We start from the raw sequence: 14,757 nt of genomic DNA, 5'->3' as shown, positions 1-14,757 counted from the left end.
ATTAAAAATGAAAACAAGCCGGGAGTATTGCCTGCAGTGCCTCACGATTCTAGGGCCATCATCACGAAAGTCAAGAATAGTATAGAAATTAACCGTATTCATACTTGTGGATTGTTGCCTGTTAAGTTACTGCATGCTTATCATGCTTAATCTTAATTGTTTTCCTCTGTTTCCTTTGTACAATATCTGGCATTCTTAGATCTGGAAATTCAGAAGAAATAATTGAAGAGACATAAACTGCATCACTTGACAGCAAGGTAACAGCTTTTATCTGAGTCCTACCATATTAGGGATTGTCATCATTGGAAGAATTTGATCATTTTTGATGCTAGTAATTTTTTAGTGTAAATGTAAAGAAAATATGTCACTTATTAATAGCAATAGTAGCTACACTTGCATTGATATTGCACTTTGGAATGACATGAAATTTTAATAGTTGGTTCACTTAGAGTGAATTCAACACTAACAGATATTATCGGAGATGTCTTAAAATCTTTTTTATTGGCCTATTGGCTTTTTTTTTTTTTTGCTTTTTGGAGGGCAGTTGGGGTTAAGTAACCTGCCCAAGGTTACACAGCTCGTATTTTTGTGTGGGTGTTAAGTGTCTGAGGCCAGAACTGAACTCAGATCCTCCTGGCTCCGGGGCTGACGCTCTACCCACCGTGCCACCTAGCAGCCCCTCTTATTGGCTTTTCTGCAAACGCGTAATCGATTTTTTTTCATTACGTGAAAGGTAAATTCCTGTAACTGAGGAATGATGACAGTAAAAGGCCGAATTGCAGTGCCATCCATAAGCAGTTTGCTCTCTGTATGGAGCACGATGACAAAGTCTCCAGAAGCGAACTATTAGTCTGACCTCAGTAACCAATTGCAGTGTGTTTATGTAAGTGAATACTTTCCTAAATTATGATATTTACAGACCTACTAGTTTTAAAAATTTATTGATACTTATTAATTTTTAACTGAACTGTACAGTTGTTTTTGTTCACACTTTATAATAAAGTCTAGTGTTGATAGACATGCTTAATTTGTAAATTATGTTTTAAATAATATCCTAAAGCAGTCATACTGATAATAGGTAGAAATGGATTCCAGATTTAGCATTGGCAAGGACTAAAGAATCAAGTTATTTAATTCAGTATTCTCCCACTCCCTCACCCCAGCCCTGGCCTTATTTTATACAGATGATGAACTTGAAGCCTAAGGTCACAATAAATCTGAACTTAGCTCCTTTGACTTTAGGTGTCAGAATTTTCCACTACCTCACCAGGTAGTAGAAAAGTAAGCTCATCTAGTGAAATTAGCAATACCAGGCAACAATTTACATCATTATTAGAACAATGTAAAGGAAAACAGCTTTGAAAGACTTGTCTCTGATGAGTGTAGTGACCAATCAAGATTTCATCATTTGTGAAAGGAAAGAGTTGAATTAAATGGTTTTCAATGTGTTTATTCATTTTGCATTATAAGGGATTGCTTCTTTATGTCCCTTAGTAGGTAATGAGAGGAAAGGGCATTAATAAAAGATTTTTTAATACACAGAAAAAAGGTCAGAAGAGGATACATTTTGTTATTATCTTAAACTTTAAATTTTTTTTAACTTTTTATATTTTGATATATATTCCAAATTTTCCCTCCCTCCCCCTCCCCAAACCACTGAAGAAGTCAAGCAATAACATGACTATACATGTGAAATAATGTAAAACATTTCTATACTAACCATATTATTAAAAAAGCAAGAATAATAAGGAAAATGAGAAAATTATGCTTCAGTTTTCACTCAGAAGAGTTCATCAGTTTTCTCTCTGGAGGTAGATAGCATTTTTTTCATCATGAGTCCTTGGACTTATCTTGGATCACTGCATTGATAAGAATAGCCAAGTTGTAACTGTGCACAATGATCTCCTGGTTCTGCTTATTTCACTTAGTAGCAATTCATATAGGTCTTTTAAGTTTTTCTGAAACCATCCCCCTCATCATACTTATATGGCACAATAGTATGCCATTAAATCATATGCCAGAACTTGTTAAACCATTTCCCAGCTGATGAGCATCCTTTCCGTTTCTAGTACTTTGCTACCATAAAACGAGCTGCTATAAAATATTTTTGTACTTGTAGGTCCTTTGTCTTTGATGTCTTGGGGATACAGAGCTAGTATTAGTATTGCTGGATCAAAGGGTATGCAGAGTTTTATAGACTTTTAGCCATGTTTCCAAATTGTTTTCCAGAATGGTTGGACCAGTTGGCAGCTACCAGCAGTTCATTAGCAGTACCTGTTTTTTCCCTCATTCCCTCTAGCATTTGTCATTTTCAATAGCTGTGATAGGTACCTCAGAGTTGTTTTAATTTGTATTTCTCTAATCAGTATGTCAATTTAGAGCAGATTTTCGTGATTATAGATAGAATTGATTCTTTTTCTGAGAACTGCCTGTTCATATCTTTTTGACTGCTTATCAATTGGGAAGTAGCTCTTATTTTTATAAGTTTGACTCAGTTCTATACTCAGTATATATTTGAGAAATTAGATCTTTTATCTGAGAAACTTTCTGTAAAGAAATTTGATGTTACTGCATTGTCTATGGTATGTTTTAGCAAAATGTAGTTGCCCTGACTCTCTCTTTTAATTAGGTCTCTTTTTGCTTTTGCCATGTTTGAGTTCATGATGTCTACTTCAGCGGAAGCGTTATTAGATACTGTTCCATCCTTTTTTTCACTGTGTATGCCTTTGTTTCAAATGTGTCTCTTGCAAACAACATATTGTTAGATTCTAGTTTCTAATTGATTTTCGTATCTGCTTGTCTTATGAGTGAGCTCATCCCATTCACATTCAGTTATGATTACTACCTATTTCCTTCTATTTAATTATCTTCTGTTTCTTCCCTTCTCTCTCTTTTTAACTTGTCCTTTCTCAAAAGTCTTTACTTTTAACCACTGCCTCCCTTAATCTTCCCTCTCCTATATCATTTATCCCCTCCGCCTATATCATTCCCCCTGTTCTTCCCTTCCCCTCCTGTTTCTTTATTGGGCAAGTTACATTTCTGTACACAACTGGGTGTGAATATATGCATACATATATACGTGTGTGTGTTTGTGAATTTTTTTAGAGATCATCCCAGCATTGACTCATACCCGTCCCTTGACTGTATAAACTCCTTTTAACTTCCTTAATCATGATAAAGTTCTTAGGAGTTCAGTCTTTACGCTTAGGAATGTAAATAGCTTTTTATTGAGTCCCTTAGAGTATTCTTTCATATTTACCTTTTTACGCTTCTCTACGGTCTGTTTGAATGTCAGGTTTTCTATTCAGCTCTGGTCTTTTCATCAGGAAGGCTTGAAAGTTCCCTTTTTCATTGAATAGCCATTTTCCTCCTGAAGGATTACACTCAGTTTTGCTGGGTAGGTGATTGATTCTTGTTTATAGTCCTAGCTTCTCTTCCTTCCAGGATATCATATTCCACACTCTCTGTTCCTTTAACATGGAAGCCGCTAAATCTTGTGGGATCCTACTATGGCTCCACAATATTTGAATGGTTTCTTTCTGGTAAAACTTTCACCTGGGTGCTCTGAAGTTTAGTTGTAATATTCCTGGGAGTTTTCATTTTGGGATCTCAGGAAGTGGATTCTTTTGATTTCTATTTTACCCTCTTGATAGGGCAGTTTTCCTTAATCATTTCTTGAAATAGCATGTTCTTTAGTCATGGCTTTCAGGTAGTCCAATAATTTAAATGATCTCTCCTTGATCTGTTTTCTAGGTCATTTATATTTCAGATGAGATATTTTACATTGTCTTCTATTTTTTTTTTTCATTCTTTTGACTTTGTTATATTGTGTCTTGATGTTTCATGGAGTCATTAGCTTCTACTTGCCCAATTCTGATTTTTAAGGAATTAATTTTTTAGTGAGATTTTGTGCCTCATTTTCTATTTGGCCTATTATGTCTTTTAAAAAGGTTTTTATTCAGTGAATTTTTTGTACTTCCTTTTCTATTTTACTTATTTTGCTTTTTAAGGAATTTTTTCAGTAAATTTTCGTGCCTCTTTTACCATTTAGCCAGTTCTGTTTTTGAAAGTTATCCTCTTTTTTTGTGTGCCTCTTTTACCAAGCTGGATATACACATTTTTTTTTCTTACCAAGCTCTTTTCATAATTTTCTTGCATCACTCAAATTTCTTTTCCCAATTTTTCCTCTGTTACTCTTATCCAGCTCTCTTTAACTTTGAGGAATTCTTGTTGAGCTTATGTTTAATTAGCAGTTTTTGTTTTTGAGGCTTTTTCCGTAGCCCTTTTCACACTGTCGTCTCCTCAGTCTATGTCTTGGTTTTCCCGGCCACCATAGTGGATTGTTACGGTCAGTTTCTGTTTTTGTTGTTTGCTCATTTTTCCAGCCAGTTTCTTGACTTTGAGCTTAGTGTTAAAGTCGGACAGGGTTAAAGTCCTCCTCAGGGTTGGAGGAGGCACTGTTCCAGGCTTGAGGTTTTTTTTTTGTGCTACTGTTGTCAGAGTTAGTTCTGGGGGACTGCAAGTTGGTGCTTCTAAGGTGTTATCTTGGGAGAGGTATGTTCGCTGCTCTGCTTATCTGCATTATGGTCTTTACAAAGGAAGGGTTTCTGGCCCCCTGCAGCTACACACAGTAGCTCTTTGCTTTGGGTCCCTGTTCCCTTGTGACTAAACCTTTAGCGCTCCCTTTCTGCTCAGGGCTGGCTATACCACTGCCCACAGAGGGTCCCACCTCCTTACAGTCTTTGGGCTGAGAGCTCCCTAAGTTGCTACTTTGCCACTGCCACATATGTGGACTCCAGGCAGACTTCCCCATTGATTATACAGATTCCTCCTGCCTATCTCTTAAGTTTTCTTAGGCAGATTTTTCATTGGCTCTGCCAATCCAAAATTTGATGTGAGGCACCATTTTAAAGTTTGGAGGATAGTATTGGGTGAGTTCAGCTGGGTGGCTCACCCTAATTTGCCATCTTCAAATTTAATACTTAAAAATCTTGCATAGTAAAAGTCCAGTCTCATGGGTTTTCTTTTTGCTTGTTTGCAGTATATTGCAATGTTTGAGGATTATATTAATAAGAGAAAAAAAGCCTTTAAAAAAACTAAGCAATCATATTGAGAAAAGGCTTTATATTATCTCCGATTTAATTGGATCTGTGATTTTAATATGGGCTCTCCTTCAAAAGTATATTTTCAGCCCATCTGCTTTCTGTTAGGTGTATGTTTCCTCCAGTTAGAAATAAGCTTAAGGGTGGCTGGGTGGTACAGTGAATAGAGTACTGGCCCTGGAGTCAGGAGGACCTGAGTTCAATTCCGGCTTCAGACACTTAACACTTACTAGCTGGGTGAGCTTGGGCAGGTCACTTAAACCCAGTTACCTTGCCTTCCCCCCTCCAAAAAAAAAAAAAAGCTTTAAAATGTGTAGTGGACTATTAAAAATCCAGGCAGGTCTTGAAATTATCTATGAATTTTTCAAGTCTAGTCTTCTAAGAGCCTGTGTACCAAAAAAAGTCTAATACTGGATGGTAATCTTTATAAGCTTTTGAAACCAAACCTGTCAGCATAATATTAAATACTTTAAGGTAAATAGTAACTAATAATTTCTACCATGCATTAGTTTACCACATATAAGTTTTTTAAAGTTTATGTGTATTATTGCATTCTATAAGACATTACTTAAAGGAGGCATATTTTAGACCCTTAACTCATTTCTTTTTGGAATGTGAATATCCGTTCTTTAGACTGTGATATTATGTCTTTCACAGGTACTTTGAAGATGCTAAAGCTGCATTGGTGACTTCAGAAGATACTGAAGCATAACTGCACAGCTCCTGGCAGAGGTGACGGGCTAGAGATGCAGTGAGGTGTGTGTTCTCAGACAGAGCCGTGTACTGAGCTATGGTGGACCCTGTGTTATAAGGGAGTTTCTGGGGAGGTGGCTGCTTAACGTATAAAGAAAACAAGTGTAGGTTAGGCAGATAGAGCAGTTTGTAACTTCTGTTAGATAATATGTATACATATCCACTGTTCAGAGAGAATTGTATATGAAACAACTTGTTATGTTACATGGGGTGGGGTATGTGTATGCACATACACACATACATACACATACACATACATGCACATACACACACATACACATGTATATACAGTGCTGGTGTTGGTAATTTCACGAAAAATTTAAAGACAGAATCACAAATCTAAAGAATTCGAGATCCTCTTTTGGCTGTTAATCATGTGAAGACGAAAAACTGCCTATAGGAAATTTCTTTGGAAAGTTTATTGCATTCATATTTTGGATAGGGATTAAACAAGGAATTAAAGATAAAATTTTGGGCTTAGCTAAGATTATCCCATTTAACATGAAAAATCAAGAATCTGAAAGTACATTTTAAATTGATAATTAGGAGAACTATTCTCCAAGTTACTTCTATTAGATTTTTGTTCTATTCGTGAATTTTAGAATTCATCTCAATTTTACATATTTGTGTGCGATAACACAAAACAAGTTGTTTCATATACATTTGTCATTGAATAGTAGATATATACACACATAATTTAAAACCTCAATACCATTATTTTTTAAATGCATTAGAAATATTTTGTTTATAAAGTGGAACTCATGTGGTAACCTTTAACAGCAGCTTAGTGGTAGGCAGATTTGGAGTGTTTGTAGCCCAGTGGAGGTATATTTGCAACTTGCTGGCTAGTCAAGCTAATTAATTCAGTAAACACTTGATAAATGTCTCTAAGAAAGAGAAAATTGAGTGAAATTGAATACAATATTATATAACGAGTTATTAAATAATTATATATTGTATCGACATACAGGAAGGATCCCTAGATATCTAGAACATAAATCTTATGAATTATAGGGTGATATCATTTCCTAGTTCATGGTAAGAAATGTAAGCTCCCCTTAATTTTGTTTATATGTTTAAGTATACGTTTAACTATTTAAGAAGTTGAATTAAATTGGTGAAATTCACCAAATAATTGTTATTTTGCATGCTCCCAAGCAGGAAATATCTTGTACATTTAGTTGAGGAGGGCATTATTCAGTCCAGCATGTTCTTTGGACTTTATCTTTGTTGTTCCAACATAAGATTATCTGCATGTTTTATTAGTTTAGCTTTCTTATTGGCTCTTTGTTCGGGGTGTGAAAGAGCTAAGATTTTAAGAACTATGCATAATCCTTGGTACTAGAGCCTATTGAAATGCCCTTCTTGAGGTTTCAATGAAAAGGGCTGCCAAGAGAATAGAATTTTTTTCAGTCACCTGGTAGAACAGAGTAGAAAACTCAGCCCACAAATAAAAATAAAATGCTCTACCACTTATTTTTCTCCATACTCTTGGACTTCTCAAAAAGAAAATGGGGTTGCTAGAGGCAAACATATACCCCAACATTCTGGTGTCATTTTTACCTCTAGGATGTAGCCTTATGATACTATTCAGAAACCCCACTAAAGAAAGACTTGGGAATTCTTAGTGTTAATAAACCCTGTTCCTTCACCCAAACAAACCTACATTATATGAATAACATTAACAACAGAAGGTGAACAACAGAGGTCTCCTTTCCTCTGTTGTAGTTTTCTTTATCTTTCCTATTTTCCTAGCTCCTGAGGTCCTGAGATTCTCTTAAGAGGCAGAGCTCATACTGGTTCTGTACAGTCTGGATTAGATATCTTCTGAGGGCCCTCTCAGTTTTGTACTGGTCTGGTTGATGTACTGGTCTAGGATTGTTTCCTCATTTCACAATGATGGAGTTGGACTAGCTTTATAATATTATAACCAGGTTATAACCCTTCCAGGTCTAATTTAAGGTTCCATTCTGTTTTACTCTTTCTTCTCCATTCACATCCATAGTAGATTCAGCCTCTTTTCACTACCACTGCTAGCATTCTCTCTACAGGTATCACTATAATAACGTAACTGCCCTTTCTGCCTCTCTTCTCTCCTTCACCCAGCTGCCAAAATGATATTTCCAATGTCTATGTGCCAGCCAAGGCACTGCCCGGTCAGAAATTAACAAGGCCTTCCTCTTCACAGGCAATTAAAGTCCTCTTCTTGCAGATACATGTCATGCATTTAAATCCATGTTCTCATCTTGTCCTGTTCCCTTTATTTCTGCATTGAAATAAGTCATCTCCTGACTTCCTCATCTCTACCGATTGCTGACTGCTTTAGTTGTGGTAACAATTGTCACTGCAATTGTTAACCTCAACGAACCCTTCCATGTTCCCTTTAAAAGTGATCACTTCTTAAATCACTCCTAGATCTTATGTCATCTCTCCTTTGCCACAGGAAACATTGAATTAGGTCAGAAAGATCTGAGTTCAAAGTCCCTGTGTGACCTGAAGATCCAATTTCTCAGCTTCCTCATGTATAAAATGAGAACAGTTCATAATTCCATTTTGTGAGGATCAAATGAAGTAATGTAAATTATAGTATTCCATATCTCCTCTCTTCTCCCTTGTCCCCATTAGATTTAAAGTTCCTTCAGAGTGAGGACTGTTTATTCTTGTTTCTCCATTGGCTAGCCCAATATTTTGCATATATTGTGCCTTACTGCTGAATACAGAATTGCAAAAATTACAAATTAAGGCAAGAATTTGGTTTATCAAAAATGAGTTTGGCGAGGTGGCCCAGTGAATAGAGCATTGGCCCTGGAGTCAGGAGGACCTGAGTTCAAATCTGGCTTCAGACACTTAATACCTACTAGCCGTGTGACCTTGGGCAAGTCACTTAACCCCAATTATCCTGCCTTACCCCCTCCAAAAACAACAACAAAAAAAAGTTTCATCTTAACTTTTAGCTTTAAAAAACTTGTCAGCATGACAGAACATAGAGCTGGAATGGATCTTAGAGAACAGAGGTGTGAGTGACCAGGTCATACTGCTACTAATTGGCAAAGCCCAGATTCATATCCAGGTTCTGACTCCCATTTCAGCACTCAGAATCTCAGATCATATAGCAAATGAGATCATACACACAGCCTTAAAAAACTCTAGTGGAAGAACTACTCCACAGTCAATACTCTTCTGGCATTTTATACAAAAGCTATGTGCTGTGCTGTATTAAGAGGTGTTAGTAATATAATTTAAACATTAATAAGACTCACTAATAAGGAATTTTAAAAATTCATTTCCATCATATAGTGGAAAGAACACTGAACTTGAGACTTAAAAAAAAAACTGGGTTTGAGTTCTGGTTTGCCACTTTTAAGTTACTATCATCATAAGTAAATCACTGATTCAGAGCTAAATATGAACAAATCGCTCTATATTTCTGAAGGAGAACTAGAAATCTAATCGATTTGAAGTTTCACCAAATTATCAGATGACAAAAGACAAATAATATTTAAAATGCTGCAAGGAAACAGGTACAAATGTAAACACAACAATGTATACACTTTAGTTGAAGCTGCAAATTGGTCCAACCTTTGTAGAAAGCAATTTGGAAATATGCTTTAAAAGTTACTAAAACGTCCATCCATTTTGATTCAGCAGTCCCATTGTTTAGGCATATCAGACAAAAAGTAATTGCCCATCAATTGTGGAATGGCTAAACAAATTGTATGTGTATAAATAAAATGCTACTGCTGTGTCATAAGGAAGGGTACAAATTGAAGCATGCAGTAGTAGCATAAGACCAATGAACTGATGAGTGAAGTTAAGTCAAGAACAACCACATAAATAGAACAAAAAATAACAGTACTAATTACCAAAGGTGGACCTTAAGAGTTGAGAAAGTTTGTTTACACTGGTAGAGGTTGGGGGAGAAACTATGTATGTAGAATATGCATGTGCTCATTAATATGTCTGAAATGCGATGGTTTGCTGAGGAAAGAAGGAAGATATGGTTAAACAAAAGGCACAATGAAATCAAAATTTTTAAAAAATGTCTGGTCCTGAGAGATCAAATCTCAACAAAAATGAGTTTCTACGTTATATTGGCTGGGGCCGGGGCAGGAGGTTGGTTATAACAGCTAGCACTTTAATAAGATCAATCAAGCAAAATTATCAACAGCTATTGTAAAGAGTGGACCTGCCTTCTGAAATTAGGATGGTTCCAGGGATGGAGCTCTCATCCATAGATAAAATTCCCAGTATATTTCAGATTGGATTCTTTTTAGGACAGTCCAGTAAACTAGAATTAATTTTCTTTGAACTTTAAATTTTTCTCATTTAAGCATCCCTGTCTCACTATAAATTGCTGTTCTGTGGATATTTTTCAGTAGCAACAATATACAATTATAAGCTTATTGTGAACACTTAAAATTGTCTTGGAAATGCTGAATAAATGGTCACACAAGTCTGTTCTCTTAGTGATAATTTTATTAATGCAATTCGAGTTCTCTATCCAAGAGAGAAAAGGAGCTAGGGTTAGGCCATGGGGTTTCTGAGTTAAAAGGATAGGAATTCTATTTGAAAATACTAAGGAATCTAGTAACTTTTCTTCCATACCAAATTTTAATTTCCTTAAAAGCAAACTAAAATCTAAAGGTATGGAGGTAATTATTAGCCACTGTAACACAAAGCCATTGTACCACAAGTCTATATTCTTAGAAGTTGTCAGTATTCAGGTTAAACCACTTTTTAAATTTTTAGTTCTTCCTCCAAGCAAAAATACTCTTAAGAACTCATAAATAGCCCACTTCATAAGAATAGGCTGTTTATTCAACAAATCCATATAGAATATAAAATATCCTCCCCTCTGCCCCCCCCCCCAATTAAATTATAGGGATGGAACAACATAGCTGCCTTAGGTTTGCTTTGAGGGGCAGGCAAAGTAGGATTTCCTGATAAAAGCACTACATACTTTGCTGAAAAGGGATATATACAAGTCAGATTATATGTGTAAAAATGATTTTTTTGAGGTAAGGCACTGTTGCCCCAAAGGTAAGATAGATTAGGGCTTAGATACCATTCTTCTCAAAGAGGATATAATTTGCTTTTCTCTTTGCTTTTTTATTAGTAAAAAAAAGACACTTAACACAAGCTCTGAGGACGCCAACCACGCTTGGGAACTACTTTTTCTCAGATGAAAACATCCTTTTGATCCTTTCAAGCCTAGTCACGGAAGTCATGTCTTTTAGAGATAAAACAAGAACAAAAAAGATAGAACCAGGTAAAACAGTCTAGAAAATAGGAACATTTTTTTTATGAGTACTTCTGTTGTAAAGTCAGAATGGAGAGTCACAAGAGCAGGTTAATAGTCCCAGCAGCTTAAAGGGTAAAAGATAAAAAGTTTTTCTTTAGCAAGTTCATAGTGTGCTTAATGAAAACTTTTAAGGAAAGTTATAATTTTCCTTCACAAATTAAAGCTTGTAGGATGTAGGAACTAAAGCAAGATATCTATTCAGTTCATAAATTCTATAGTCTTTTCCTTATTTCCATTTAAATAATTCCTTAAAAGTTTGCCTGAGTTTTGGGAAGCTTGAGTCACGATTTATTCACAAGGATTTAGCTGTTCTTATAAACCAAAACAGGAAGCTTGCTCTCTAGTGCCTACTTGTGTTCGAAGTCCATGGATCACTGTCCACCAAGGCAGCCAAAGACAAAACCTTCTGTTTCATTCAGAAGATTCATTTAAAGGAAAATCAGTAGCAAAAAAAAGCAAAAGCAAAGTTTTGCTTCAAATGGGCAAAATGTATTAGTCCAAACCATCCATCCATTGAGAGTTCTAACAGTTTTAAAAATTAAAACATAGTACAAGTGATAGGCAGAACTAGTGAGGCCTTATTTTGATGTTTTAGTCTCAGAAGGATTTTCCCCTGTATCCAGTGTTTTCAATAATCTGAAAAGGCCTGCTGCTTCTCGTATTCGACTGAATTCAATACAGAATGCTTGTACTTCTATGAATAAATCCTGTACGTTGATTATTTTGTTGCGAATCAAAGACTGGAGAAAGACACATACAAGCCGCACCAAACGATTCTGAAACAGAAACAGAAAGCTTAGTTTTTTTTTAAAGCACACTGTATTTACCTGGAGGAAGTTTTTGTAAATTTTCATTATTCACCTGCATATATTTGTCCTTAATCTGCTCACAGGTAGAGATACAATTTGATATATAAAGGTGAATAAACTCAGGAGGTAGATCAACAGCTGTTGTAAGTCTGTTGGAAAACAAAAATGTACATAAAAAGCAAGATCAAAGACAATCATAAATTAAAATTGTGTAATCTTTGGGTCATTCTATGAAAATAATTTCCAGCTAATCTGTTTAATTACATCTGTGGAAATTTTCTTTAGATGTGATATCAAGCCCATTTAATATCATTTTAATGCATTTTGTTATCTTAACAAATAATAAGGCTGTTACAGGGGCGGCCAGGTAGCACAGCGAGTAAGAGCACCAGCCCCAGTGTCAGGATGACCTGGGGATTGAATCTGGGCTCAAGACACTTAGCACCCACCCAGAAACACCTGGCTGTGTAACCTTGAGCAAGTTACTTAACCCTGATTGCTTTAAAAAAATAAATAAATAAAATAAAGGCTGTTACTGTCCTCAGAAAGCACATTAGGTAAAAGGTTTCGTAAGGGTTACATTTTTAAGTGGGGAGGGAATGAAGATGGAAATCAGAAAGCAGCATGGACAAAATTATATTTGAATTGGGTTATGAAGATTTCAACAGTGGTGGGTGAGAAGGGCAAATTCCAGGTTGAGCAATGGCAAAAGACAAAGTGTCATTTGTAGAATTGTAACTGTAGTTACTGGTATTTCCTTTTCTATCATTCGACAAATGTTTATTAAGCACTTAACAGAGAAGAGAGGAAGAGACCCTGCTTCTAGAACTCTGATGCAAGAGTTCCAGCGCTCCATCTCCTGTCTATTCCTTTGCACATTCGAGATGCACTAACATGAAGACTTTTCTGATCAACTGCTTAATACTTTCTCCAAAAAATGCTTTCTGGAAGGGGTAGAGGAGGAGACAGTACATAGTTGTTTTCATGTTGTCTTCCCTTAAAGAGTAGGGACTATCTTTGTTCAGCACAGTCCCTAGAATACAGTAAAATGCTTGTTGATGATTATGACTTTATATTTATTCTGTTTATACTTATGTACATGTTTCCCCTGATAGAATGTAAGCTGCACAAAAGTAAAGATTATTTTCTTTTTTTCCTTGCAACCTGTTTCTAGCACAGAGCCTGACAAATAGTAGAATGCTTTAAAATAAATGTTGATTTACTGAGGGAATTCAGTAATTAAATTGTAGCTGGAGGCACACAGACATACACACACACACACACACACACACATACACATACACATTATATAAGCAAAAGGAGAAATCCAAGGAAAATATGATGAATCATTAATAGGTAGCAGCATGTCCAAAAGGAAGAAGGAATGAAACTAGGTTCATAGTAAGGAAATAGTTGTGACCTAAAGGTGACAAGGCATCCTGAAAGAATGGTGATATCAGCCAAGACAGAAGATGAGGAGAGGGGCAGAGACTTGCTGTGTTTCAGTTATGGCTGCAGCGTGAAGAGCAGACAAAGGAAGCGGAAGTGTGGGTGCCAAGCCGCCAGGACAGTCACAGAAGGCACGGCTCCCTTTCTTTTCACCTGCAGTTGGTGTCTCTCTTGGTTCCACCCCAGATATCATTCTAGTCCTTCCCCTTTCCTGCCAAATCTTATTACAAAATAATGTCTACACCTAATGCCTCAGAGCTTCTCAAAATCAACCTTTAAAGCCAGGCTTCTGCATCCACTTTTTAAGGTCTCTTACTTAGCAAATAAAATAAGGCTCTTTTTTTTAGTTTTCATCTTCCTCAACCCTCTTGGTAGACACATATGACCACCCCCTCACTCTCAAATAGTCTTTCCTCTGGTTTCTGAGATACTATACTTTGCTAGCTCTCTAGCAGAGTGCTGGTAGACCTTGGTTCAAAACCTGGTCTGGTCACTTACTTGCTGTGTTCCTGTGGGCTAGGAGTGGGGAGCTTGTGGCCTTCTAGATCCTTGGGTGCTGCCTTTTGCCTGAGTCCACGCTTTACAGAAATAATCTTTTTAATAAGGGGATATGTCCCATGAAGTTTGTATTCTGTCAAAGGGCCGCACTTGAGGACCTGAAGGCTACAGGTTCCTCACACCCCGTTGTGGGCAAATTGTTTAACCTTTCTTAGCCCAAATTTCCTTGCTTGTATAGCACCTCCACTTTACAGGGTTATCAAATAAGAATCTGATCTTTGCAACTTTCAAATGCTGTAAGTAAGCTGTTTTATTAATCTTTCAAAACACCTACAATCTGTCTCTGGCCCCATTCTAACTTTTAACACTTTTACTTTGCAGTATCTGGCACCTCATGGCCTCAGCCTCTGCAGGGACTACTTCCAAATCTCTCTTTAGCCTTAACTTCTCTCTTGGGCACTCACCAGTCTGACTGCCTATGTGAACAACTTCATTTGTGTGTCTCATCAAGTTCTGAAATTCAACATCTTTCTTTCATCTGAAACCATTCCTCTTCCCACGGCCAACATCTTGGGTCTTATTTTTCACTCTTCCCTCTCCTTTGCCTCATCATACTACTTCCAAAACACCATGCATCTATCCTATTCCTTTATATCTACTTCCTGCCACCATCTTTTTCTTGGAAAAGTCACCTAATCTTGTTTTCATTTCTTTTCCTCCTGCAATCTACCCTCCCTATCAATATCAGTTCAGTCTTCCACATGAGATCTGAAGCAATCCTCTGCTACAAAGATTTCATTGATTTCCTGGCATTAAAGGAACATCAAACTATCACTTTTCTAAT

General features: G+C 36.5%; 1 protein-coding gene, 1 long non-coding RNA gene and 1 other non-coding gene across 3 annotated transcripts in view; 2 read left to right on the top strand and 1 right to left on the bottom strand.

The window, feature by feature from the left end:
• The first annotated feature begins 572 nt into the window (after positions 1-572).
• Positions 573-11,120, top strand: LOC138171181 (uncharacterized). Its single transcript, XR_011170815.1, has 3 exons — positions 573-883; positions 5,760-5,858; positions 10,972-11,120. It is a non-coding gene; the product is annotated as an uncharacterized lncRNA (long non-coding RNA).
• On the top strand, positions 747-862 carry LOC138171281 (small nucleolar RNA SNORD89). Its single transcript, XR_011170851.1, has one exon. It is a non-coding gene; the product is annotated as a small nucleolar RNA SNORD89 (small nucleolar RNA).
• Positions 10,944-14,757, bottom strand: part of CNOT11 (CCR4-NOT transcription complex subunit 11) — a 26,620-nt gene continuing 22,806 nt past the window's right edge. Inside the window, exons 6-7 of the mRNA XM_069100516.1 lie at positions 12,019-12,115; positions 10,944-11,933 (exon numbers count right to left, since the gene is read on the bottom strand). Coding sequence (XP_068956617.1) covers positions 11,736-11,933; positions 12,019-12,115 — 295 coding nt within the window. The 3' untranslated portion in view covers positions 10,944-11,735. The remainder of the gene's footprint in view (positions 11,934-12,018; positions 12,116-14,757) is intronic.

The sequence above is a fragment of the Petaurus breviceps genome, unplaced genomic scaffold, assembly GCF_028583685.1.
Source record: "Petaurus breviceps papuanus isolate PSGF00001 unplaced genomic scaffold, PetGlider_PUasm1.0 419, whole genome shotgun sequence".
Taxonomy (NCBI): Eukaryota; Metazoa; Chordata; class Mammalia; order Diprotodontia; family Petauridae; genus Petaurus; species Petaurus breviceps.
Note: the sequence above shows the minus strand (reverse complement) of the source record. Positions and strands in the feature narration are given on the sequence as shown.